Below are 27,728 nucleotides of genomic sequence, written 5' to 3'. Positions count from 1 at the left end.
ACTGTGCTTACAGGGGCACAGGGTGTCCTGTGTGGTTGCCATCCCAGCTGACCATCCTCCAGCAGAACGGGAATGGGTGAGAAGAGACGTGCACAGTCTAGCCTCCTCTCTCCTTCCTGCCAGGCAGGCACCGCCGGGACCAGGCCAGGGACCTAAACCCAGAGCAACCAACCAGTGTGTGATGGCTGATGGTGAAGGAACCCACTCTCCAGAAAGGATGCTTCTTCAATAAAGTGGGAGGGCAGGTGTCTCGTTTTGTTTTATTTGTTTGCTTGCCATGATAAAATACCCCCCAATAAATGTAACATAAAGGGTCGAGCATGTTTTGTTTTGGCTCAGCTTCAGGCTACAGCTCATCAAGGTCTTAGGAGCTTGAAGCAGCTGGCCACACGAGAGAGAAGTGCATGCTAAAGTTCAACTAGCTTTGTCTTTTATTCAGTTTAAGACCCCACGCTCGTGAAACTGTGCCACCCACACAGGGGCAGGGGCCAGAAATCTCCCCACAGCTGTCAACCCGATTAAGATAATCCCTAACAGACATTCCTAGACAAGACGCTCTTCTCCGAGGTGATTCTAGATTGTGTCAAGTTGACAGTCAAATCTAACTATCAAAGAGAAACAATAGACACAAAGGTCATGGTCAGGTTAGTAGAAGAGACAGGGTAATGAAATCCGTGCCATGTCTCCGCATTCCAGGGACAGCACTATTTTAATAACTGACAGGAGACCCACAGCAAGTTCAGGCTTGCTGACAGATACTCCCTCCCAGAAGGAGGGAAGAAAGGGTTATTTCATGCTCACTTGAGATTCCAGCCCCTTGCTCGCTCCTGCCAACTCATCCCAAGTGCATGCAGCTCTGCCTTAGCTGTACGTGGTCTTGTTTGGTGCTAGAGTACATAGGAGATAAAAGATTGACTGGAGGAGAGACTCCATCTATGCAGGTATGGGGAGGTAATTTATCACTCATGCTGGGTAACATATTTTTAAAATCATTATCAGTGTAGCTTTTTGGAAGGGTCACATACTTTTGTCTCACTGTTTGATCAAATGCCTCGACAAAAGGAAGTTAAGGAAGCAGCATTTAATTAGATCACAGTTTAAGAGTGCCATCCATTAGGTCATAAAAATTGTGGCAGCAGGAAGTTGAGGCAGCTGGTCACATCGCATCCATAATGAGGAAGCAAACAGAGATGAGGAACGCTGGCACTTGTTGGCATGGCCTTCCCCCGCATTGAGAAGGTATATGTTCAATTGTTAATTCTGTCTCAGCAGAAAGCTAAGTGATGGCAGGATTTTGGTATTATAATTTCTGTGGCCCATCACCTGTTTTCTATTTGTAAATGCTTGTCCTTTCTCACCTGCCAAAGGGCAACCCATAAGAGATGGATCGGGTGTTATCTTGCTGCTGATCGGTTCAGACTGGAATGTGGCTTTTGGTGTAATAAAGAGCTGATGGCCCAGAGCTGGGGTAGAAACTACGGGAGTGGGACTTGCAGGCAGGGGAGATGCTGACAGATGCAGAGAAAAAAGACAGAAGGAATGGAGCATGGTGGTAGGCAGTGGAGCATGGAGGTAAGACATGTTTCTATGTCTTAATTAAACCTCAAGCACGATCCTCGGAAGGCTCCAAACAGGTACTCAGCACACTTTATTCAGTCCTGGGTCAGGACTCAGGTGCTTTTCAAACTGATAGATAAGCAACCTTATCTTCCCCAGGCCAGACATCTTGGCTTTTTCTGATTGGTTGCCCTTTTTCTGTTGCCTCTTCTGTCTAGCAAGAAAATGAAGCCCATCAGGGAGTTTGTCAGGCTTATTTAGCCAGGCTCTCTTGCCTCTGTGTCCTTTTGATGTCTGACCAGGAGTGACTTTCCTGCACTGAGACATCCCCGTGGCCTATAAGATCGTGTGCCAAAAGAGCTGCCATTTCTTAGCCCCAGCCTCCAGTGCTTACTGATGTCTAGTTACATTGGCCCTATTCTGCTCTTCAAGAGGCTCTTGTCAATGTTGGTGGCAAATCCTTTACTTCTTCCATTACACCACCAGCAAGAAGTAGAGTCTAATCCCCACCCTCGAATATAGTATTAAATGACTTGGTTGACTCCTGGGGTCGAGAAGTTACTCTGCATTTTCAGAGGCTGGATCAGTCATTAACCTCTCTTTCCCTATAGAACAGTCACTGGTAAACTGTAGTCCAGAAGCCAGACACATGTTTTCCATTACTGTTTTATTGGGACACAACCACACAAATTTTTATCCTGTGCAGGTTAAGTTTGACAAGGCAGAGTTAAAGGGTTCCTGAACACCAAGTGGCTGACAAAAGCTTATAGTAGTAGATACTTTTTAGTGCTGTTCATTTACGATGCAATGTGCCTACTCTTCACTCCGAAGTCTGGAAGAGCAGAGTAATGGGCCTCTACTTCTGTTACCATGCCTGCTATGGAGCAGGTATTAACCCGTGTCTGTTAAAAGAACTGGAAGTCTTGAAGCCCCACGTATCAGCCTGCTTCCCAGGATGACTCTCTTTGGCAGGGCAGGCTAGACAGAGACAAAGGGAGCTCAAAGATGAACGTACAGGAAGAGAGGCATCAGGATTGAGGTCTCAGGTCTCAGTTCAGCCCAAGAAGCCTTTGACAAGTTTCAACCCTTAGCTGTAGGTAAAGATAAGAGCACAGGGCTGGTAGGGCCTTACCTGACTTTCTGAAACCCACTGCTATGCTCAAGCCCCCAGTAACACAGGGTAACACAGGGCCATTCTCAGGGAGAAGACCCTCCTCTGCTTCCCTAACAGGCTTGGGCTGGGCTGGCCCCTAGACAGAAGCTTTGCAGCAGACGGAGAAGAAATCCTCCATTTTATCAGGAAGGAGCAGGATGTGCCGAACAGGTTAAACCGAACAGATGACAGTGTGCCAGGATATGTGTGATAACAGGCTGCACAGATGCATACCTGGTACTTCCAGGCTGCTCATCCATGTATGAGGAGAGACTCTGAGATACTACAAAGGCCTTTTATCCCTAATGCCACCCGACATGGTCCTTTGTTGAAAACATATTGCACATACACCTTTGTTGTTACTCTGATAGCATATTACCCCTAAGCCCCCCAAAGAAAACATTTGCTCCTCTCTCTTTACCTCCTTCTCTCCTTCCCCCCCTTACACCAAGACCCTCAACTTGGCTTCCATGGGTCCATGGTGGGCGGACTCTACTTAGAAGCTGGGATCTTGAGCTTTGCAATAGTGCCAGGATCCAGAAGCTCCAAGTCTTGAAGGGCTTCTAGCAGCTGCTCCCGGGCAGCACCAATGAAGGCATTATCCAGAAAAGCGGGCAGGCCTCCCTCACCATCACGAAGGATGTATAGAGGCACCCGCACCAGGCCCAGCACCTACGAAAAGCAGACAGACGACACATGGGACTTGAAGTATCTCATAAATTACCTTATCTGCCTTGGGACAGAGCTCTCCAGAGAACAACCAGGCAGAACCGAGCCCAATAAAGCCCAATAATCACACTTCAGGAAAGCTAAGTGAGCCCAACACCTCCGACAAATGATCCTTTTTGGGTCCCCAGCTCTGTCCATGCTAACCCTTCTCCATCCATTTCCTCACCATAAATGACTACTGCCTCCAGGAGGCAGGCATGGCTGTAGCAGTATTTCGTAACAGAACCTACACAACTGTACCACTCGGGTGCTCAAGAAAAATGCAAATACTCAAGTCTTCCTCTGAGATCCTCAACCAACCAGGCACTGATTCCTATAGACTGTTCTGTCTACACACTGCCAAAGTGTGCAAAATAATCGGTTTCAATACTGTTCTCACCCCCAGTTTGAGAATCACTTAAACACACACACACACACACACACACAGGCGCCTGCGTTTTCTTAGCATTAGAATCACTGTCATACTTTCTGCTGAAGGAAAATTATGGGTCCAAAGTCAAGCACTTAGGGTGTCATTAGCACTTAGGGTCCCTATTAGCATAGGGAGCAGCAGAGAGCGAGCCTTATATGTGTATTCCACAAAGCTCTCTGCAGAGGCCACTAAAGGATGTATAGAGGCACCCGCACCAGGCCCAGCACCTACGAAAAGCAGACAGACGACACATGGGACTTGAAGTATCTCATAAATTACCTTATCTGCCTTGGGACAGAGCTCTCCAGAGAACAACCAGGCAGAACCGAGCCCAATAAAGCCCAATAATCACACTTCAGGAAAGCTAAGTGAGCCCAACACCTCCGACAAATGATCCTTTTTGGGTCCCCAGCTCTGTCCATGCTAACCCTTCTCCATCCATTTCCTCACCATAAATGACTACTGCCTCCAGGAGGCAGGCATGGCTGTAGCAGTATTTCGTAACAGAACCTACACAACTGTACCACTCGGGTGCTCAAGAAAAATGCAAATACTCAAGTCTTCCTCTGAGATCCTCAACCAACCAGGCACTGATTCCTATAGACTGTTCTGTCTACACACTGCCAAAGTGTGCAAAATAATCGGTTTCAATACTGTTCTCACCCCCAGTTTGAGAATCACTTAAACACACACACACACACACACACACACACACACACACACACAGGCGCCTGCGTTTTCTTAGCATTAGAATCACTGTCATACTTTCTGCTGAAGGAAAATTATGGGTCCAAAGTCAAGCACTTAGGGTGTCATTAGCACTTAGGGTCCCTATTAGCATAGGGAGCAGCAGAGAGCGAGCCTTATATGTGTATTCCACAAAGCTCTCTGCAGAGGCCACTAAAGGCGACCAAGTTGGAGGTATTACCCAACCAAGATCCCAAATAGTTCATGCCACTTGAAAGTGTACAAAGTCGGAGGGTCAAAAATCTCCTCCACCCAGTGGCTTTCTAAGGTGAAGTACAAGGGACAGGGCAGACGGGAGGTGGTAAGAGTGGGTGCCAAGCTGGTCCCACCTCCAGCCCGTGGTCCTTGGCTTGAGGTGCCCTGGCTTCCACAGCCTGGAGCTGCTCAAGCGTCAGGCGCTTGGCATAGAAGTGGGCCACCACGCGCGGTCTGGCCGCGAGGTGTGAACTCCGATAGTCGGAGCGCTCCACGCGGAAGACAGACACCGCTTCGCCCAGCTCCTCGCGCAGTTCGCGGTTCAGCCCGTCCTCCAGGGTACTGTCCTGGGCGTCTACGAAGCCGCCAGGGAAGCCCAGGCGCCCGTCGAAGCGCATCTGCATCTGGGGAGGGAGGGAGGGGGGATGATGGTTGGCCGGGGCACGCGGGCACCCGGGCGGGGACCGGCCGCGCATGCCGCGTCCTCACCAGCACGGCGAAGCGCAGCGGGATGCGGCCGAACAGCTTGCGGGGGTCGGGCGCATAGAGCAGGGCATGGCAGGCGTGGCGCCAGCCCGGCCCAAGCGCCAGGGCCTCGCCGAGCTCCACTTTCCGATCCCCGGCCATCTCGGGGCTCGCACTTCCGGGTTCCTGCGGACCACAGCGCCGCGGGGCGGAGCTTGGAGAGGCTCGGCATCAGCCAATCAGGATGGGTCTCTCAGCAGGGCCCGAGAAGACAGTCTGTTTGCGGACAAACTGAAAGCTCCCTCGGGATTGGCCCTCAGGCTGGGGCGCCGAAGGTGAGCTTGTAGTGCTGTGGCTCCGTAGGGTAGACACAGGCTCAGGCTGCAGTGTTACACGTGGTAAAATGTGGGGACCGTGAGAATATAGAGGGGGCGCAGGGGCCGGTGCTCGGACAGTTTATGACCTGGGTAATAACAGCTTTGGGGAAGAAAGGGGGAGTGGCCAATAATTGGTGTAGGTACGAGGAGTAACTGCCTCGACCGTGGGCTTGTGGCGCCTGGTACAAGGAAAGTGGCCCTATAGAACATTCACAGGTCACAGTAGGGAGGGGTGCCTGGCTGTGGATGTGACTAAAGCGCAGCAAAGAGAGTTGGGAGGAGCCAGAGAGAGGGCGTGGCTCCCATGCACCCCTTAGCCCCCACCCCACCCCCACCCACTGTAGTTTGGCAGGGAATTAAAATACCCTCAGATCTTTAAATTCCAAAGAGGAATAGGAACGAGGTGAGGGACACTTTTAGAGCCTAATTGCTGAGAACCTGGGATTCAGAACCCTTCACTTCTGAAAATTAGTCCGTATGCGCAGAACCTGTATTTTCCTGTATTTATGTCTTCAAGTCACAGCCTGGAACTCACCCTGACTCACCCACTTTCACTTTTTAGGAAAAGTCACTCAAGTCTCTCAAGTTCACAGTGACGGATCTGTTGATGGAGATGTAAAGTTCTCAGAGCCACACACACAATAGAGGCAGCTTTTTTTTTTTCCTTTTTTTGAGTTGAGGGTGGAGGATCAATGCAGGGTCTTATGTCAAAGATTGAAGCTAGCTAGCATCCTAAGAAGGGGGGCGGCAGCAAGAAATGCCTAGGGACATTGACCCTCAGTCCCCTGAGTAACAATGCAGAGATGCCGTTTATTGAGACAGTCACATCATGGTGAGGCCACAGGTGTGACTGGCTGAGGTTCAAGGGACTGGCAAAGAGTCCTGATTAAACATTAGGGTCACCTTGAAACAAAACAAAACAACAAAAGAATTCATAAAATCCTTAGGCTACCTCCCAGCCCAGGCCAATTGCATGAAAAATCTCACGGGGTAGTAAGGGAACATGATGGTTCTTTGTTGTTGTATTGTGTATATGTGTAGTGTATGGGTGTGTACGGGTCTATGTGTGTGTGTGCACGCGCGCACATAAGACACGAGGTACAAGTTCACATATGCATGGAGGCCGGAGGTCAGTACTGGGTGCCTTCCTCTATTGCGTGCTCCCTTATTTTTTTGAGCTCAGTATTCACACTGAGCTCACTAACTGTCCAGAGTGGCTGGCCAGTGAACTCTGGGGCTCCACCTGTCTCTAGCGTTACAGGCATGGCCACCACACTCAGCTGTGTGTGGGTGCTGGGGATCTAGACTGAGAACTCCATGCTTGTACGGCAGGCATCTTATACACTGGGCCATCTTCCCAACCTGGCCTTTTTTTTTTTTTTTTTTAAGATTTGGTTATGTATTACGTATAGCATTCTTCCTGCATGTGTGCCTACAGCCAGAACAGGGCACCAGATCTCATTAAGCACAGAACCTGTATGTACGTTATAGATGGTTCCCATTATAGATGGTTGCGAGCCCCCTTGTGATTGCTAGGAATTGAACTCAGAACCTCTGGAAGAGCAGCCAGTGCTCTTAACCTCTGAGCCATCTCTCCAGCCCCATCCCCCCATCTCCCAACGTACTTTTTAAAAACCACATCATTTGAGAAACCACCAAGGTCAAGAACAATGTTGTCATCCTCCACGGTTTCTTCTTGAGTTCCTGCCCTGACTTCTCTCAGAGGATTATAACCCAAATGAACCCTTCCGTCCTCAAGTCGTTTTTCATCAGTGTTTTGTCACAGCGACAGAAAGGCAAACTAGGACACCATGTCTTTCAAACAACTCTTTGCCTCTGTCCTCCCCTGCATCCCACCCCCTACCCTGCCATACAGACACAGCGGGCCGGCGGTATACTGAGCCATATGCCTAGCGCTCTTCCATGCTAATAATGGTCTATAATGACAAAAAGGAACAACATGGCTGTCATTGGGAGATGTTAGGGAGCCCAAATGGTTACTTTTCTTTTCTTTTCTTTTTTTTTTTTTTTAATAAGACAGGGAAATAAATTGCATGTTTTCTCTTTCACTTAAAAAGGAAAGGGGCTCATCTCAGGGAGAAGTATTGTAGCAAAGTGTTAAGACTCTGGTGTTCCAGACTGTGTACATCAGGCTTATGATATCAGCACTATTATAAAATGAAGTGTGAATCTTGGTCTGAACTGTAGTAACTAAAAAAGAAGCCCTTCCAGAACATCCTGAAGAGATTATGATACAACAATTATGCTTTCTGTAGTAACAGGTTAATATGAGCTTGATATGAGTTGGTGAGTCCATGTTTGGCCTGTATAGTCCTACAGGCATCTACATATGGAGGCATTTGTAAGAATGCCTGCCCACAAGGATTAATGAACAGCTTCCTTTATGGTTGTTGTTCTGTCAGTTGCCATGATTTCCGATGATAGCAGAGGCCATGATTCCTGGTGATAACGCACTTAGGGCCTAGATATTGCTTTATAACATCATATCCCAAAAAAAAGAAACCAAAGTTCCCTAGAAAACTTCCTCTGAAAGGCCAGAAAGATTATACAGTGTATACAGTGAAGATTGTCCATCTTGTGATGTCAGGGAAGAAGCTCACCCCCCCCCCCCAACACTCAGGAAAAAGACAAAGTAGATCAAAAAATAAACCACCCCTCCCCCCTGCACTGTTGTGATATCAAGAGACAGAAAATCACAGGTCACTGCTGAAAGAGTTTTCAAAGCAGAAACGGTTTGAGTAACTGTTTACTTTTGGTTTATTTGTTTATTTTTATTTACTTATAATGCGAAGTAGGAAAATAAATATCCTTGTCCCTGTGCCGATACGGAATGCAGATACAGGTGTTAACTGCTACATACAGACAAAGCATCCTCCACGTGGAAGAATTAGAGATCATTTCTGGAGCTAATTTCTCCTCCAGTGGAAGATAGCTCAATAGTGACTTCCTTCCCAAGAGCAAACAGTCTAGAAAGAGGAAAACCACAGAGCAACCTGGTAGCTTTGGAGAGAAGTTGACAAACACTACCTTAGCCGGACAATCAAGGTCAGCATCGGTGTGTCTCATTGACAGAGGGGACAAGATATGATGTCAAGGTCAGCATCAGCATTGGTGTGTCACATTGGCAAAGGGTAATTGACATGATGTGATGAAAATGGCTCTTTTTCCTAAGGCCTCCCTCCCCATAAGAGAGATTTCTGCTCTAAATCATGAGGAAAGCATTGAGCCAGCCTCAGCAGAGGGACGTCATAAGGTAAGTTGACCAGTAAGCCTCCAAAACCGCCAAGTCTTTGTCTTAATTCTTTGGAGTTGCTGGAACAAAATGCCTTAGACTGGATGGCCTACAGACAACTAAAATTTACTTCTCACAGTTCTGGAGCCTCAGAAGTCTAAGATGAGGAACTGACAGACTTGGTGTCTGATGGCCCTTGATTCACAGACCAACTTGTAGCTGAAGTCTCAGAAGGTTCTAGGGAGTTCTCTAGGTCTTCTGCAAGGTCATTAATATTATTCAGGAAGGCTCCACTATTATGGTCCAGTCCCTACTCAAAGACTCCCATCCCCGAATATTAACACAGGGTTAGGATTTCAACATATGAACTGAAGGGGATAGGTAGAGAGCATAAATAATCTATACAATCAGAATAAAAATGGAAATTTCCACATCTGCCTATGGAATAAAGGAGAGCCTCAGAAAATGAGATTCAAATGAAATCTGATATCCTGGAGCAAAGATGAGGCTGTTAGATAACAGCCAAGGAAATCTGAATAAAATTTTGGTTACTAAGAATGCTTCAAAACTGGCTCATCATTTTAAGAACTATACCATACTAAATTAAGAGATTAATAGGGAAATTGAATGGCTTATGCGGGAATTTCCTGCACTGTTCTCCTAATTTTATTACGAATATATACTGCCTAAAGTTAAGCTTACTTTTGAAAACCCAGGAAGGCACATTCACCAGACACTGGTTAAGGGAAGTTTACAGGCCAGATGACCTAGTTTCTGCCATAATTGAATTATAAGGGAGAATGAGACAACGGAGGGGGTTCTTACCATGAAATCGATCGTACACACAAATCAGCTGAAGGCGGTGAGGGGAAAATGATGAGATATCCTAAATTTAGTAATAAGGCCTGAGGATGAGACAAAAATGAAACTGAGATAGCTAATAGCCTTGGGTCAATTAGCAAATGCACTCTTTATTCCTAAACTTATGCTGAAATCCTTGACTCAAGCCCCACAGTGAAGACCATACATAACTGTCTACTTACACGCCAGCAAACCAAGGAGCCGCAAGCGCCCTGCCTGACAGAATCTGCTGTCCCCAGCTTTTCTGGAAACACAGGATCCTGCCTCTCTCAGGGAGGGCTTAATGCAAGCAGAGCTTTCAAAAAATGCTGAGTTTTAGGTCCCTCAGCATTTACTCTAACTGTTACCTGGTAACCCCACCATTGGAAGTTCTGAGAACACGTTCCGGGACCTGGTCTTCTCATGGCTAAATGTCTATATATCATGCACCCAGTCCTTACTTACCGAGATTAAATGCCCAAAACAACATTTCTGACCTATGATGCCTCACACCTGGAGGCTAACCGCTAACAACTCAAGGAACCTTACGCGAAAGAGCTCAAACAAAAACAAAAAGAAACCCACCAACTAATGCAACTTGTTACTCAACAGGACAAGAGGAGGTACCTCTGCCCACCAGGGGTCCTGCCATGGGGTCCTGGCAGGAAGCCCGTGACAACAAGGCCCAGTAACTCCCCCTTCAACACCCGAGCAACCAAAATGTATTTTCCTCATTTTGGAGACTGGAAAGTCTCCAGTGCTATGCTTCTGTATGCTGTAGAAGAATCTCCAGGCCCATTTTATCAAGACAACCCCTGGTCCTCAGCATTTGGGTTTGACAAAGCGGCGGGAACTTGGGCCACGTTTGGTTTCAAAACTGAACAAAGAAAATAGTACGAGTTTCGCGAATACTGCCGCAAGAAAAGGCAAATGGAAGGCTGGTAACATCAGCGGTTAAAGAATTCACCAAGGCACCAACAGAAAAAAGTGAGAATTTATTGAAATACATTGTTAAAAAAAAAAAAAAAGCAGCAGGTGAGTGCCTAGGGAATGAATGGTACTGCTGAGAGGAAGTGAGAATTTTTTTTTTTTTAATGACAGAGGTGGTGGGGAGGTGTTACTTTGCCTTGTCTTCATGGGCCTCTGTGATGGCTAAATTTTTTGTTGTTGGTTTTTTTTTTTTTTAATTTTAAATTACTGCACTTAAGAGATCTACAAAACAAAAATGCCTGTAATATAATATAAGCCCCACTTGCCCCAGGACAGACATTTCCTGGAATGCTGGGAGCTGTTGCTCCAGTTACACAGGATGTGTGCTTGATCACACACAGGCAGGAAGTATGTCAGGATGTATGCTTGCTCCTGATTGGACGAAGGCAGAAAGTGTGTAGCCTTGTGGGTTTTACCTATAATTTGGTACCATCCTCTGGAAATCCCGGTGATTTATCTGGACAGTATCCATGGTCCTGGCCAGTATTTAATAAAGCTTGCTTTCAATTTTGGCTCAAAGATTGTGGTAGTGGTTTTATTCTCATCCGGTTGGGCTTGACAGCCTCCAGCCTGGAACCATATCCCAGTGGGCAGCTGGGCTTCCTCCCATTAATCTTGCTGAGGAACAAGTTTTTACAGTATTAGTTGGCTTTCTTAAGATCACCCAATGTGCTTGGGCAAGGTCCCCCAACTTAGTATGAGTTAGGCTCAAAATGGTCACCACCCGGTTGTTAAAATGTCAGGTGTTTGCTTTCATTCACTTATTAGAAAAACATTTCCTTTTGTATCTATAAATGGGGATCGGATGCTTGATACATAGGAATAATGTAATTATTTGGGGTAAAATAGAAACGTGGTTACTGTTTTAAAAGCTCCTTGCCTTTTACAGCTCAATACTGAAATATGTATAAAGCACATGCTAAAAATAAGTCTCCGAGAGACAGAGGCTGAGGGTGTGAATACGATTTTAGAAGCTGGGTTTCTGTGGACCACTAATAGCTTATTATATATATACATATATATATTTAATATATATGGTTTGATGTTTCCTATGATAAAAAGTTTAAAGTAGAAAGATCTTTGGCTTCTCCTGAAGTTGAAGGTAAAGGTTATAATTTACATTTGAATGAAGCGTTTGCATTTCACAAAACCCTTTAGCAGGACCAGGCTCCCTCCTGCTCAAGGAGCAGGAAGGGGAAATGAGGCTCCAATTTCACCTTATAAGCACCAAGGCCAATTCTAAGAAGATTAAGTTGGCCTAAGATGGCCAGCGCCTGCCCACCAGCCTCCAAGCATCAAACCAGCTCACATAGTCCTCACTGGATTTTCTGTGTGGTTTAAATGAAGATGCAGTGTTGAGAGCCATGTATTTAGAAAAAACAAAACACACGACCAAACAAACAAAACATATGATGAAGGGACAAAGGGGTGATGCCAGAGAGAGCTGTTGGGGCTTATCTAAGAGTACTTCCTGTAAGAACAATACACCATGGGGGGATTGTGTGTGTGTGTGTGTGTGTGTGTGTGTGTGCACTGAAAGAATGACCCCAGACTCGAGGAGCATGCAAGCAACATAGGGCGTGTATTCTGCAGAAGTCCAGCATGCTAGGGCCACCATCTTCACAACATGGTGGCAGCCCCGAGGGGAATTGAAGGCCCCTTTTAAAGCCAGAAAGGGGAATTCCTACTGTGGCTGTGTAACCTCGAATGTGATTGGCTGGTGCCCAGGGTGGCTCTGTGACTCTGGTCAGGACTTCAGTGCTTTTCAAACTGATAGTTAAGCAACCTTATCTTCCCCAGGCCAGATGTCTTGCTGTTTCTGATTGGTTGCCCTCTTTTTGTGCTTTTTCCTGCAAGTCTTAGCCCTATTCCGTCTAGCAAGAAAATGAAGCCCATCACGTACTTGGTCAGGCTTACTTAGCCAGGCTCTCTCAATCACTGCCCATTTTTCCTTGGGAGACAGTCACTGGTCTGAAATTTGGTAACTAGACTAGATTGGTTAGCCAGGTATGACCAGGGACCCACCTATATCCATCTCCTCAAGGCTGTGATGACAGGTGTGTGCCACCATGCCCAGGTTTTTTCACTCAAGTTTTAGAGATGGAATTCAAGCCCTTGTTCTTGTAAGACAAACACTGCAACCGAACCAGCCCTCGGCCCTGAAGGGACATTGTGATTGTTTCCAGCTTGGCCATAGTGGCAGAGATGGAGGTGCAATAATGTGGACTTCCACTCACCAGAGCTGACCTGGCTGCTGACAGGTGCCAGATCTGCAGATATTGGAAGCCAACACTGAGCCCCAGATAGGGCACCATTGCCCAGGGTAACCAGCCACTAACCTGGTTGCAGGTTGACCACATTGGACCACATGCTTCACAGCAAGGGCAACGATTTTTCCTTACTGGAATAGATGCTTATTCTGATTATAGATTTGCTTTTCCTGCAAGGAAAGTTTCTGCCCAAACTACCATCCACAGACTTTCAGAATGCCTTATCCACCATCATGGTATTCCACACAGCATTGCTTCTGACCGAGGAACTCACTTTACAGCCAGAGGAGTGCACCAGTGGATCCACAGTCATGGAATCTTCTAGACCTATGTTCATCAGTTCTGGTACCAATTCTTCGGTTTCTATGGATGTGATGAAAACACAACATAACTTGGGTAGAGGAAGGGCTTATTTGGCCCAAATTACAGTTCACTGAGGAAAACCAAGACAGAAATTCAAATTGGGTAGTAACCTGGAGGCAGGAGATGAAGCAATAGCCATGGAGGAGTTCTGCTTACTGGCTTGCTCCTCACGGCTTGCTCAACTTGATTTCCCATAGAATCTGTGACCCCAACCCAGCAATGGCACGATCTGAAATATGCCAAGCTCTCCCATATCAACCAGTAATTTGAACATGCCCTACAGGCTTGCCTTCAGCCCAATTTTACTAGGCAGTTTCTCAGTTCAGGTTCCCTCCTCTTAGATGACTGTACCTTGTATCAAGCTGACATAAAACTAGCCAGTGCAGGACTATTATAGAGGATACAGATAACCCAAGTTTCTCATGAAAGCTAAGAGCAAGCAGATACTTCCTCTCTGTCCCTTCACGCCAGAAGGAAGGCTAATGAGGAAGGCATAGGTAACCAGATCCTCCTACCTTGGACATTTTGTGATGAAAGAGGTCCACACGCTTAATCAGAATGAATGGTACAATTGCATCAGAATAAGTTTCCAGTGGTTGGGGTGCACTCCTTGTCTTTCAAAAATGAGATCGTCCAGCTGCCCTTCTCTCCTATTCAATAGACCTTTGCCTGTATCCACGTCCTGTAGCTATGGCTGGGTGCCTGGATGTTGTAAATCTGTAAGGTGGGGCCTTCAAGAGGATGGGGAACGAAAGGGTCAGAACAGTATTCCTGTCTAGAACTTCTTATTTGCATTTTTATTTCCTGCTTCTCCTGGGTGAGCCCAATGGAGAGCTTGAAACGCCGAGAGGAAGACAAATCCTCAACAGTGGCCCGTGAAGACTGTTAGGAAATGTGCGCCTGTGAAGATTACACGGCAGGTTCACAAATCACACCTCCAGATCCGTTCCACATGGGAGGTTTATTAGGGGAAGGAAAAAGGGGTCATAGAGAGATGAGGCGAAAGAGAGAGAGAAGGGGGGAGGGGCTCCAGAAGTTCTCTTATAGGGTGACCCAGGGCATTCACAGGTGGTTCCAGGTGGGCAGCAGGTGGTCTTGGTGTCTTCACGAATGCCTGATAAACGGTTTGTCAGGTCCCTTGGGGCCGTAGAGGTGCCTGCTTACTGATCCCAACAGAGACTAGTTGAAGTTGGGTTTGGGTGGCCCCATTCTTTTTTTGTTGTTGTTTTGGTTTTGTGTGTGTGTGTGTGTGTGTGTGTGTGTGTGTGTGTGTGTGTGTGATCAGGGTGAACTGGATACTCCATAGAAGATTCTGGAATGTAGATTTTCTCCAGCTGGTAGTAGCGGAGCCTCCTTGTATCTTTCATGGACCTGGGCCCCTTTACTGCTGCTGGTTTCTGAGTCCAAAATTGAAGGCATACATTCCAGCATGGGCACAATGACAGTTTTAATCCTCCAATGGTGTCTCTGAAAAACTGCCCACTATTGGGGGAAATGTGAACTGCCATATAGATTCAGCTAGGGAGACAGAACCTAAAGGGCATGGAGGGGAGAGAGCTGTTTCTCTTTGGTTGACTTTCTTTGCCCTGAAGGCCATGACACAGTCCCTGTGTCCCACACTGCCCATACCCTTTTACTTCAGGGTGTTAATTATAATACCTAATGTTTTCTTCTCATGTTACAGAATGAGCCATACTCAACATCTTCCATGCTGCTCAAACTCTGATGCTTTTTGCAAATGTTATCAAGGGTGAAACATTCGCATCTTCACCAGAATATTTGGGGATACAGGATTTAAATAATTTCTGTGCAATAAACTTCCCTTCCTACTTCTGTCTCATTTGCCTGTCTGTCTATTTTACTTAGTCTCCCTCAGAGCCCAAGTTCACTGGCAGGAGACCTTCCTCCTTCCTCCACATGGTCCTGCCAGGAAACAGCAACTTTGCCTCAAACCTGACAACTGACAAGGACTTGGGCTCAGGACAAAATAAAGTCTGAAAGTGATTTCTGTGAAGAGGGAAAATGCAAGGTTGAGAAGCAAAGACTGCTTGCTGATTCTGCTGAGAGAGGCATCAATGTGAGCTGGGGTCGGGTGGGGTGGTGCTCCTTCCTCCCCAGGAAGGAGCAGCAGCCTCTGCTGCTGACACAGGGCTAACTGATCTGTCCAAGGTTAATGCCAGGTGTTCCTTCCATTAACCCTCTCCCCAGGAATCACAACCCCAAGCTTGAGATAAGGAAGTCAGTGCTCAGCTGGAAGTGGTCCCTGCTGGGAGCAGGGCTGGAGGTTGAATGAGCTCTCCCCCTTCTTCCTCCCCAGAGCACTGTGCTTACAGGGGCACAGGGTGTCCTGTGTGGTTGCCATCCCAGCTGACCATCCTCCAGCAGAACGGGAATGGGTGAGAAGAGACGTGCACAGTCTAGCCTCCTCTCTCCTTCCTGCCAGGCAGGCACCGCCGGGACCAGGCCAGGGACCTAAACCCAGAGCAACCAACCAGTGTGTGATGGCTGATGGTGAAGGAACCCACTCTCCAGGAAGGATGCCAGTTATATAAGTCAGGGGGATTTATAGAGAGCAGTACCAGAGACCTCAAAAACTAAGTCAATTTCACAGAAGTAAAAAGTGGAGATGAAACCTTTCAAGGAGGTTGGGGAATAGAGCTACAAGAACATTTAAGCCTACCTCCATGGAGCATTATAAAAGCTGAAAAAAATCACGGGCATTCTCTAAGGACAGCTTTGGATGCAATATTTCTTGTAGAACCAGAATCTGAGCTGGGAGACACTTAGATCTATATCCCTTGCATAAGGATCCTAACCTCCTTTTCAGAAGTGATGGAAGTCCTATAGTATCAGCCTACATGCAGTTGGCACAGGCTGGGGCCTGGAGGGACACACACACACACACACACACACACACACACACACAATCACTTCCCTTCAACTTGTAGAAGAAACCTCTTGTTTATTATGTGGATGCAATACCTATCAATTAAAAAAAACAAAAACAAAAACCAAAACCTATGGCCTATAGCTGAGGCAGGAAATAGAGCTGGAACATCTGGCAGGCAGAAAGAACTCTAGGATAGAGCCAGGGATGTGGAGTCAACCTGCAGGATGTTAAGAGGACAGACACATGGTACTTGAGCCCAAGTAACCAGCCACGTGGCAGAATGTAAGTTAGTATAAATGGGTTATTTCAAGTCATAAGCTAGTGGGAGAAGAGCCTAGCTACATGGCCTAGATATTAGTAAAATAATAGTTGAGTCTCATGAGTCATTATTCCAGAAACTTGGAGCAGAGAGGAAAAACCTCCTTCTACACTGGCCAGCCACCTGAGAGTTTCTAACTGACATATAATTGTAATATTTGGGTTATATCACATGAAAAGACACAGCAGAAACTCTAGAGCTGCTTTTGACCCTTTACCTGAAAGGCCAGGACTGGGGCCCTGCTTTGGTCCACATACTCTACCCAGCCTCCTTCCTTTAAGGGTTTCTGTCCCGGGAGGGTATATCTTGATCTTGACGTGCCTGCTTTGCTCTTCTGCTACCAACTGACTTGGTGCCCCCTCTTGGTCACTGAGGATTTTGGTTTTGGGTTCACATTACCTTTCTAACATGTGTCAGTTTTTGGCCCCATTATCCACTTTCTTGCTCATTTCACCTTTTTCCTCCCCATCCCTGTATCTTACCCCTTTACAGCAATTTCTCCAGCTTTGACCAGCCATCCTATCTCCCTAGTTCTCCATAACCAAGCATTCTTCTCTGTTTCAAACCCATCTTCCATCACACCCTCTCCATATTCAACTGTCCACATTATCAAGATCTCTGACTTTCCAGCTACTCCACAAATTTATTTGCTCTCTCCATGTCCATATTAGTGACATTAAACTGATGACTCTGCTGTCCATCAGACTTCTGAACCAACTTGCATTTCTCTGCCTCATACTTCCTGTGACCTAACTACTCACCACTAGGCTTCACTTCTTAAAAGCTCTGCTGTTTAAAAAACTGCCATCATGAGGGGTAAGCCTCCAGGGCACAAACTGTTGGTGCACAAACCCTAGCAAATGGTTACATACATGTTTACAAATGTTTTATGCAGTTGAATCACAAACATGTCAAATTTTGAATGCTTCCAACAAATTGATGTTGAAATCAATCCTCATGTGAGGTATTAAAAAGTAGAGTCAGGCTGGGCTTAGTGGCACATACCTTTAATCCCAGTACTGCAGAGGCAGAGGCAGAGGCAGAGGCAGAGGCAGAGGCAGAGGCAGAGGCAGAGGCAGAGGCAGAGGCAGAGGCAGAGGCAGAGGCAGAGGCAGAGGCAGAGGCAGAGGCAGAGGCAGAGGCAGAGGCAGAGGCAGAGGCAGAGGCAGAGGCAGAGGCAGAGGCAGAGGCAGAGGCAGAGGCAGACAGATCTCTGTGAGTTCAAGGCCAGTCTGGTCTACATAGCAAGTTTAAGGCCAGCCAATATTACATAGTGAGACCCTGTCTCAAAAAAAACAAAATAAAACAAAACAAGAACAAAAAAAACAAAATAGAAAAAAAAAGAAAAGAAGGAGAAGGAAGAAGGAAGGAAGGAAGGAAGGAAGGAAGGAAAAGGAGGCAAAGGAGGAGGAGGATAAGAAGCAGCAGAAACAAAAAACAAGCAGGAGGGAGATCACATGGAGTTTTCTGAGGTCCTCCTAAATGAGGAGAGATTAATGTACTCGTGGACTACTGAGCTCTTTGTCAAGCGGCATTGTTCTGGAAACAACCTCTCTCTGACATGCTTTGTCTTTCCATGACATGCCATATGCTACTTTGCAACAGGACAGAATCGTCACCAGTAAGAATGTCCTCATCAGATGCCTCAGACCACTGGATAACATAAATATTTACATCATGATTAGTAACAGTAGAAAAATTACAGTTTTGAAGTAGTAACAAAAATAATTTTATGGTTGGGGGTCATCATAACATGAGGAACTGTATTAAAGAATCGCAACATTAGGACGGTTGAGACCCACTGCTCTAGACAAAACTGGATACAGTTTCTTTGCTAGTTCTCTGGCACACCCCTTCCCCCATGTCCTAGTTAGGGTTTCTTTTGCTACGATGAAACACCATGACCAAAGCAAATTGGTGAGAAAAGGGTTTATTTGGCTCACACATTCATATCATTGCTCATCATCATAGGAAGTCAGGACAGGAACTCAAGCAGGGGGGAAACCTGGAGAAAGATGCAGAGGCCATGGAGGGGTGCTGCTTACTGGCTTGCTCCCATGGCTTGCTCAGCCTGCTTTCTTGTTGAACTCAGGACTGCCAGCCCAGGAATGGCACCACTATTTAAGAAAATGTCCTACAGCTGGATCTCATGGAGGCATTTTCTGTTGACACAGAATACTGAAGACTTGGGTAACTTACAAAGTAAGAACTTTGGGCCCATTGCTGGGATCCAGCCCTGGCAGTTTGACAGGGTGGCCTGCAAGAGGAGGTAAGGAGTCTGTGAGAGAGGAATGAGTCAGGCACAGTGGTAAGGGGAATCTTAGAGCTCTGACTGACTAGCAATCAGATTGCTTTTTTTATTGTTTTAAAGAACAAAGACAGACTAGTGATTATCCAATAAGTGTAGATTATGTGTTTGATTTTTTTTTTCATTACATGTCCAGAGTTACACATTCAGCCACAATTAGGAAGTATAATTAGAAAAGATTTTACTTTTATTATTAGCACTACAACTTCAATTTACAGAACCTAAATAATGTCTCCTCCAAAGCAAATACATTTATTATATGACACCCTGCTTTTAAGCTAGCAGTAAATGCAATTTTAAAGTACTCTAGACAAACGGAAAATACCTGAGCAGGTCTTTTTGTGAATAGCAAATATTAATACCTTTTACTATATTGTTTCATCATCTATGATATAAAATAGGAAAAGTTCATTTTAGGCAATCTATCTTATTTACCGAGTTCTATTCCTCCAGAGATATATGATTCCCTATCTTTAAACTACATTTTCAAAGAGCTCTAAGTGTATGGTAATAGGAGGACTTGAATCTGTAACCTGTTCTCCTGGCCAGTCCGATTTTGTCAATTGCCTCTGTTTACTCTGCACTAATATACTGTTTGAGGGTGCTTGGAGGCAGATACCCCAAGATGCTTGGAGTTATGGCCTGATTATCTATGCTTATCACAATCTCCAGCACATAAGGAAGCCTTCCATATAGACCCAGATAAAGTTATTTCCTCTAAAAGGAGAAGTTTAAGTAAGCTTAAGACTTTCTCTAAAAAAAAGACTCAGACATAATTTTCTTGGGAAAAGGAAAAAAAAAAAAGAAAGAAACACAATACAGAAATTTCCCAAGAATGCAACAGTCAGAGACCAGAACCTAAAAGTGAGAGATAGAATGGATAGAATGACAGGGATTGCAGCATTCAGCTCAGCTTTGCTGGAACTGTGTGCAACAGCTGTGCTGGGTTCATGACTTTTGCCATTTCCAATGGATATGGCTGTGCCGGACCCCATGGTCCTTGAGATTCTTGAAGTCTAAGAACAGCACCTGACTTCTGTTCAGCTGCAGGTTAGCACCTCCTGTTGCATCAGCACGTGGTAGGAAAGAGGGGGGCAAATGATCACAGCAAGAACAGAGACAAAATTCTAGAATTGTCTTTACTCTATACCCATGCTGTGGTAATTATCCACAGTCCACGAGAACTGCATGATCCCTCTGTAATGACAGAATGTACCATCCCTCAATCCTGTTACTGTGGGAATTCTTAATGGAAATTTTACATATCTATATACAAGAAGGACAAAGATCACCACTCAAATACAGTGTAAACAAGACTATACTACGGATTAATGAAACATATGTTAATAGTCACTTTAGCCACTGCACAGACACCACAAACATTTTGTACATATATATATATATACTTTTTAAACATTCTGTCAACTAAAAATAAAGTTGGGGAAATGTGTGGTTCCCAAAGCCCTTTAGGAAAAGTTTGCTGACCACATTCTGGAGTCTTTAGCAGCAAGGCTGAGCCCACCTTTTTTACTACATCAGGTGTCCAGCATCAACTGAGAGGCCTTCAGAGCCTGGAGGCCCCATTCACTGCATCGTTTCTAGAAGGCTCTTGTTGGCAGGGTATGCTAGACAGGCTGGGTCAATTCCCTTCTGAATTCTGCAGAGAGGACAATACACTCAGAGGTGTCAGGTCCAATCAAGGGCAGCCCAAGAAGCCATCACTACCTTCTGACCCTTTATGTTCCGTTCAGGGGAGAGAAAGGGAGGGCGTGGAACTGGTTAGAGCTTCCCCCAACTTTCTGGAACATGTGGATTTGGCTGAGTCTCAAGTAAAGGCATTTTCAAAGGGAAATCCCCTGCTTGTCTCCTCTAGCAAATGTGGAACTGGATACTAGAAAGCAGCTTTACAAGGAGGGGAAGGGGTTATAGATCCTGGTTAGAGTGGACATGAGGGGGATTGTGCCAGGCCATGTGTGGTCACAGACTGCACATATGCACGCTTGGGACTCCCTGCATCTGTGTGTCCAGGTACAGGGAAGGACTTTAAATGGCAAGGACTCTGCAAAGGGCTGTGGATTTTTCTTTTTTTTCTCTGATGCCACAGGGTGAAATCTTTTGTTCAAAATGCATTGCATCATGCTTCTGCCTTTTTTATCTGGTATCAGCTGTCATCTCCCAGACCCTGGAAACATTGTTCGTTCCCCCAACCCTCCTACTAACCAAGCTCTCTCATCTTAGGCCCCACTAAACGCTAATTTCTGCTTGTGTCGAGTAATTCGCGCCTTGATGTTTGAGACAATTTCAGGAGTCAGAATTCCCAAGTCCTGGAGGGTGTCGAGGAGCTGCTGCCTGCTGGTGCCAATAAAGGAATTCTCGAGGAATGTAGGCAGGCCGCCCATGCCATCTTGCAAGATATAGAGGGGCACCCGCACCAGGCCAAAGATCTGTGAAAGGGAGGAGACAAGACAAGACTCAGTTCTCCCTACAACAAGCTCTTTCTAGAGCAGACACCCCTGCAGAACAAGTCCTAAGGCTTCACACTTCAGTGACACCCAATGGGCCCAACGTCTACAGGCAAAGGCCCCCAAAGCTCTGTATTTATCTCTAGGCTGATCCTTCCCACAGTACTTTCTGGCTCTTGTGGCCTGAGTTGAGGCAGATGCAGGCACAGCCCTACCCCATCAGAGGCACCACACAAGCCATGTAGGCCTCTCCAGGGAACTCAATAAAATCCACAGACCTTGAGCCTCTTTCTCCCATAACAAGGGTGGTAAAAGGGAAGCCTAGTAATTGCTTTTTCACTGGGGAATTTGCCAGTGTGAATGCAGGCATCACTGCCTGTCCTCCCCTTGAGTTTGGTATGTGCCAGAATCGGAGAATCACTTCTGTGTACACACCTGTTCTTTTCCTCCCCTAAGTAAATTAGGGGCCCCAAGTCAATGGACTGTTAGGGTGTCATGCCTGACCACTATCACACTTGGCTGAGAGCATTCTAGAAAAATCTCTGCAGAGGCCAGTCAAGTTCGTGCCTGAGTGTGCGTGTGTGTGTGTGTGTGTGTGTGTGTGTGTGTGTGTGTGTGGACACTGGGAAGGGCACAAGGTCTGATGACCAGGAACTCCCAAGGGGTCTTTGCTTGAAAAGGGACCTCAGAGTAGGAAAACAGGTAGGGGATAGGAGGTCCCGTGCTGGCCCTACCTCTAGCCCAAAGTCCTTGGAAAGTGGTGCCCTGGCTTCCACGGTCTGGATCTGCTCTAGTGTCAGACACTTGACATAGAAGTGGATTGCCACTTTCGATTTGGTGTCGGCGAGGGAGTTTCGGTAGTCTCTGGACTCCACAGTGAAAGTGGACACACCGTCGCCCAGCTTCTTCAGCAGTTCCCTGTTTAGCCCTTCCTCCAGGTTGGGGCTGTCATCATCCACAAAACCTCCAGGGAAGCCCAGTCGCCCATCAAAGCGCATGCACATCTGAGGGAGGAAGGAGGAAGGATTAGCTGGGAGATGGAAAGGTGGCCCCAGGAAGGGCACAGGGCCAGGGCAGCTAGTGGCCATCCCCTCACCAGCACAGCATAGCGAAGCTTAATGTGGCCACCGAAGAGCTTCCCTGGATTGGGCGCGTACAACATCACATGACAAAGATGGCGCCATTCGGGCCCCAGGGCCATGGCTTGCGCCAGGTCTATCTTCTCTACCATGGCCATGGATCTTTGCTTCTATCTGATCACATGGTTCTCAGGAGGGTCCACCACTGACCACCAGTCCCTGCAGGGTCCATGACCAGAATGGAGACACCAGTGCAGGCTTTGCTGGTGGAACAGCAACCAATCAGGCTGCGGCTTTTAGGCCAGGCAGCGGAGAAGGACCTAGGGAAGCTGAAAGTTTCCCCCGGACAGACCAGGGCGTGGCTAAGGGTGTGGCTGGTATCCTAAGTCATAGTAGGGAGGCCTACTCTTTGATCACCTCCCCCTGGTGGTTTGGCCTTGTCAGGCCACAGAGGAAGAGGATCCAGACAGTCCTTACTTGATAGACTAGGGTCAGATGGCAAGGGAGGAGGACTCCCCTTTTCAGCGGACTAAGGGAGGGGAAGAAGGAGGGCAGAGAGGGAGGGAGTGATGAGGGAGGGGGCTACAATTGGGATATAAAGTGAATAAATTGTAAAAATTAAAAATTAAAAAAAAAAGAAAGCAAAAAAAGAAAAGTTGGGCAAGATCAGATCACCAAGGCATCCTGAAAGCCGAAGGAACAGGGTGTTGGGTCACCTCAGGTTTGGTCTGGATAAAACCAGAGCGTGAGCGTTGGAGTTGGTGTGGGAAACAATGAGTAAGAACGTGACCTTTTAATTAAAGAGACCTAGAGAGTTTCCTGGCGTCTTCTGATGTGCGAGGTGTCAACAACACGAGGGTTCCCAAAGGACCAGGACCTGGGCCTGTAACAGAACAAATCTGCCCGCCGTCCCTTGATGTCAGACTTCCCAGTCCTCACAACTATGAGAAATCAATCTTGGTGGTTGGTGTCTCTAGTCTAAGACACTTGGTTGCAGCTGCCGTGACAGACCAAGATAACAACCTTCAAGACTTTGGGGCCTACTGGTCAGGTGTATGGTAGGGTCTCTTGCTACCCTCCTCTGAAAGTGTTTATACTCTCTCACGTTATTAACTTATGTCGGTGTGAAACAGCATAGTTGCTGGTTCTAGCAATCTTGCTGTAGTTTGCTGTTCGTTGAGTCAGCTCTTCCGTGGGCTTCCTATGGTCTTCCCCTTAGCAGAAGTCTGCCTTCTCTCGCTGCTGTGCCCTCCTCTCCCACTCCTGTGCATAACGAGATGCTTCGTGCTCTTCCTGACTTCACCATACATGTTTCCTGCCCACGGGCTTGTTTCTTCCTTGAAAACTGTCCTGGACAACAAGTCTGTCTAGGTAGAATGTGACTGTGTTGGAGGCTCTGGGCCCTTTCAGCTGGCAGAACAAGGGATGTTTGTTCAGTGACCCTGCTCTCTCCCATCTCCCTCTGTATATCCAGCTGTTTCTACATGTAAACATCTGCATTATATTAAGCTGAACAAAACTTCCTGTTTCCAACTCTGATCCACCACAACATGGACCATCCTAGCCTCTCTGTCTTGCAAAGATATTCCTTTGTATTTCTTATGAACAGGTATGTTACGATTTAGCTCTGGCGTTTTGGCATTTTCTGCTCTAGATGTGCTCCTTGTTTAGTTTAGTTGTTTGCTTGGGCTTTTTCTCACGGCTAAGCTTCTTCTAACTCCTGGAGTTGTTCTATCCAAAGGTAAATCATCAGACTTCAGTGATGCCTTCAGCAACGGTCACTGCTAAGGATCCTTTTTTAAAATAATTATTTAAAAAGTAGCAAAGCTGCATATGGTGGTTCAAATCCACCATTCAGGACATGTGAGCCTGAGGCAGGAGAACTGCTGAAAGTTTGAGGTCAGCCTGGGCACGGAGAATTCCAGGGTAATGTAGACTATAAAGTGAGAGTCCTCCCACATCCCCACTTCTATGTACATGGGCACGTGTGCATGCACACACACATCAATGTGTGCCTAAACTTAGCACCTAGTATAAAACATAAACTCAATGCATATTCAGCTGGAATACAAAGGGGTAGACACTGTCTGTGAAAGACACGGCTCAAGTAGATTCCACTTCCTCTCTTGAAACATTATGAAAGAGAAAGAAAGAAGAAAGAAAGAAAGAAAAAAAGAAAGGAAGGAAGGAAGAGAGGAAGGAAGAAAGAAAGAAACAAAGGAAGGAAGAAACAAAGAAAGGAAAAAGACAGGGTTCATGCTTTGCCTGGGCTTTTTTTGAAAAGAAGTAGCTGAAATTTTTTTTTTTCTAAAAGCCACAGTCTATTTGAAATTACCCCCTTCTGATTTGTAAAAATCAATGTCCCTGCCCCAAATAAATTCTGGGGATTTGAGTGTCAGAGAAAGGACAGAATGCCGAAGGTTAGTTTATTGTGATGGTCAAGCACGGATCCTGAATAGCAGAGAGTCATAAACATTGGTCTATTGTTCTGGAGTTTCTGGATTGTCTCAGTGTGTTTTGTTGTACAAAGGTCAGGTTCCTGGAGGACTCTGCTCCAGCTCCCACGCTCATGGAATAAGTGGACACTGGAGATGACAGCAGGGTGATAGAGGATATCCAAGGGACCAGGGCACTCCCAACTCAGTCAAGCCAGGCTCCAGGGTGAAACTCAGAGCCGAAGCAACAGCCTTAAAGTTAAGAGGTCACAGTCAGGGAGGATACGAAGGGGTGAAGGGAACCAGACAACCCCATTTATCAGAGCAATAAAAAAATCACATTCTGGATCAACAAAATGTTTCTAGCTGCGGAAGGGTCACCTCCCGGACAAATTTGAAGTCAAATCATCTGTTCTGCATGTCTTAGTCTGTCCCCTGTTGCTATAACAGACTCCATTAGTTCCTGCAGACTAGGTGTGGTAGTTTGAGTGAAAATGGCCCCCATAAGCTTGTAGGGGAAAGCACTATTAGGAGGTATGGTCTTGTTGTGTGGCATCTCTGGATGTAGAACTCTCAGCTCCTTTTCCAGCACCATGTCTGCCTGGATGCTGCCATGCTTCCCACCATGATGATGATGGACTAAGTCTCCGAAACTGTAAGCCAGCCCAAATTAAATGTTTTCATTTATAAGAGATGTCATGGTTATGGTATCTCTTCACAGCAATAGAAACCCTAACTAAGATGATTTATGAAACAACAACCACTCACCTTCCAGTTTTACAGACTGGAGGTCAAAAGGTTAAGGGGTCGTATCTAGTGAAAACCTTCTTGCTGATGGAGACTCTGAGAAGTTCCCAGGTGGCACAGGTCATCACATGGCCAGAGGAGACACTGCACTGTCTTAATACAGACAGACCCGTTCTCAAGATGATCCATGAACTCCCGACTGCATCATCCAGGCAGGCAGAGCCCCCTGACCCAATTACCTCTCAAAGGCCCCACCCAGTCTCACTTTTTCCTGACTCACAAGGATTAAATTTCAATGGGTTTTGCTGTGGGGAAGGTCCTACATAAATTCTAATGACCACCGTATTCCTTGTAAATATTTATCATCATATTGTTTGTTGAGCCATATTTATGAACTGTTTTTTGAAACCAGGAAAGAACTGAGGACCCCAGTGATGGTCATTTGGGGGTTCTACTGGCATCTTACAGCAAGGTGAGGCAGCTGGAGACTGTGTTAGGCAGAGCAGGTCCTACAAGCCAGCCACTCACTCGTATATGTAGAGCAGCCATCAAGGGCGACTCTAAGTGTCTGAAGGCGATATGTTTGCAATGGTGATGGTAGAACATCTGTGAAGGAAGTGCCCAGAAGTGAAGGTCTAACAACAGACTTTCAAGTAGCCTAACCATAAAAGGAATGATTTCTCTTCAACACCAAGAGCTTTTATAAGTACCTAAAGTACCACTACACATGAAACCAAACCACGATGGCAATTTCCCATTTTTAGGGTACATGCATCACTGAAGAAAAAGCCTAGACTCAGACAGTATGCAAAATTGAAGAACATTTATTCTGCATAGAGTTCCAGCATGCAGGGGTCACCACCTTTGCAAAATGACCACGACCCCAAGATGAGCTGGCAGGCTCAATTTAAAGACAGTTAGGGGAAACTCCAAGTGTGGTTAGGTAACTCATATTCTGATTGGTGGTCTGCTAGACTCGAGGTATGGGTACGGGTAGGCTTGGGATTGGTCGGGGCTTGAAGAGTTTCCTGATGAGTAACTATTAAGTAACCTTATCTGCTCTGGCCAGATGTTGGGGTCGTTTCTGATTGGCTGCCCTTTTTCTGTGTGTGTGTGTGTTTCCAGAACCCTGGTCTTCTTTTCTGAGCAATAAAAACTTAGGCCTAGCTTAAAGATCTCAGAACTGAGGCCTGTCGTGGAGTCAGTCAGGTCCCCGTCCTGGGTGTCAGCGGGGTCATTCAGGTCTCCTCCCACGATTCCATCTACTAACCATACTGTTCTCAGAGATGGCCAAGAAACAGATTCAGAGGAGATGAACTGCTGTAATCACAAGAGCGGCAGGAATTCTAGGAGCCATACCATTCGGTATTCAACTTCTTCCTCATGCTGATTAAAGCAGAACTATTTTCAAACATTGCTTCTTTACTGTATATCTATCAATCCCTGTTTTACCAACACACACACACACACACACACACCCCTGTTCCTTCTCTTTGCTTCATTTCTGTTTTACTCTCCCAGTAGCCAGGTCCTACTTTCTTCTGACACCTACTGATGTTCCATCTTAAGGAACATTGTGAGCTATAGTTTAATGTGTGAGCCCTTTTATGCTGAGCCCAGGGCAATGCCTGGAGCTAGACTCTAGACCTAGAGCATTTGCTCCAGCCCCATCTTCAAAGCCACTAAATGATTAACATAGCTCTTCCAGGTGAGCTTTATCTGGGTGTCAACCCAAACAGTTTGTGGTATGTGGTATTTCTTCTGTATAATTGAAGGCAGAATGTGTGTGAATGTGTGTGTGTGTGTGTGTGTGTGTGTGTGTGTAAGAGAGAGAGAGAGAGAGAGAGAGAGAGACAGAGACAGAGACAGAGACAGAGAGACAGAGAAAGACCTGGGTGGGGGAGGCAATGTACAAAATCCCTTTATCTCCCATCTCTGTGACTGTCTCATACCTGTCATATTCCATTATGACAGTTCTTAATATCCACACTGAAGTCACCCCAAATTAAGACTGTACTGTTGAAGAAGAAAGTTGTAATGACAAACACACTTTTCAAGTCAGGCCAAATCTTGCTCTCTACCAGTGAACTAAAGGGAGATAAACTCCAGTGAGCTTCTCTAAGAAGCTATGACCCCA

At 46.3% G+C, this 27,728-nt stretch overlaps 2 protein-coding genes across 3 annotated transcripts; both read right to left on the bottom strand.

Moving 5' to 3' along the window:
• Positions 1 to 2,209: 2,209 nt before the first annotated feature.
• Positions 2,210 to 5,456, bottom strand: LOC110552037 (U8 snoRNA-decapping enzyme). 2 transcript variants are annotated; one of them, XM_021643052.2, is made up of 3 exons: positions 5,283 to 5,456; positions 4,928 to 5,197; positions 2,210 to 3,382 (listed from the first exon to the last, which is right to left on the bottom strand). In XM_021643052.2, exons 1-3 carry the CDS (start codon positions 5,418 to 5,420, stop codon positions 3,203 to 3,205), a joined length of 588 nt encoding a protein of 195 aa, XP_021498727.1. In that variant the 5' UTR covers positions 5,421 to 5,456; the 3' UTR covers positions 2,210 to 3,202. The 2 variants fall into 2 exon arrangements, with proteins under 2 accessions (XP_021498727.1, XP_060241372.1); XM_060385389.1 differs by lacking the exon at positions 2,210 to 3,382 and adding an exon at positions 3,395 to 4,078.
• Positions 5,457 to 20,691: 15,235 nt separating this feature from the next.
• Positions 20,692 to 22,567, bottom strand: LOC110541621 (U8 snoRNA-decapping enzyme-like). Its single transcript, XM_021628345.2, has 3 exons — positions 22,427 to 22,567; positions 22,065 to 22,334; positions 20,692 to 21,312 (listed from the first exon to the last, which is right to left on the bottom strand). The coding sequence occupies exons 1-3, from the start codon at positions 22,565 to 22,567 to the stop codon at positions 21,103 to 21,105; spliced, it is 621 nt and encodes a 206-aa protein (XP_021484020.1). The 3' UTR covers positions 20,692 to 21,102.
• Positions 22,568 to 27,728: the final 5,161 nt, after the last annotated feature.

Source organism: Meriones unguiculatus, chromosome 6, assembly GCF_030254825.1.
Source record: "Meriones unguiculatus strain TT.TT164.6M chromosome 6, Bangor_MerUng_6.1, whole genome shotgun sequence".
NCBI lineage: Eukaryota > Metazoa > Chordata > Mammalia > Rodentia > Muridae > Meriones > Meriones unguiculatus.
Note: the sequence above shows the minus strand (reverse complement) of the source record. Positions and strands in the feature narration are given on the sequence as shown.

Coding starts and splice junctions, on each gene's coding strand:
- LOC110541621 (XM_021628345.2), bottom strand. CDS start 22,567: ATGGCCATGGTAGAGAAGATAGACCTGGCGCAAGCCATGGCCCTGGGG. Junction 22,335..22,426: donor AGCTTCGCTATGCTGTGCTG/GTGAGGGGATGG, acceptor TTCCTCCCTCAG/ATGTGCATGCGCTTTGATGG. Junction 21,313..22,064: donor CCAAGGACTTTGGGCTAGAG/GTAGGGCCAGCA, acceptor TCCCTTTCACAG/ATCTTTGGCCTGGTGCGGGT.
- LOC110552037 (XM_021643052.2), bottom strand. CDS start 5,420: ATGGCCGGGGATCGGAAAGTGGAGCTCGGCGAGGCCCTGGCGCTTGGG. Junction 5,198..5,282: donor CGCTGCGCTTCGCCGTGCTG/GTGAGGACGCGG, acceptor CTCCCTCCCCAG/ATGCAGATGCGCTTCGACGG. Junction 3,383..4,927: donor CCAAGGACCACGGGCTGGAG/GTGGGACCAGCT, acceptor TGCTTTTCGTAG/GTGCTGGGCCTGGTGCGGGT.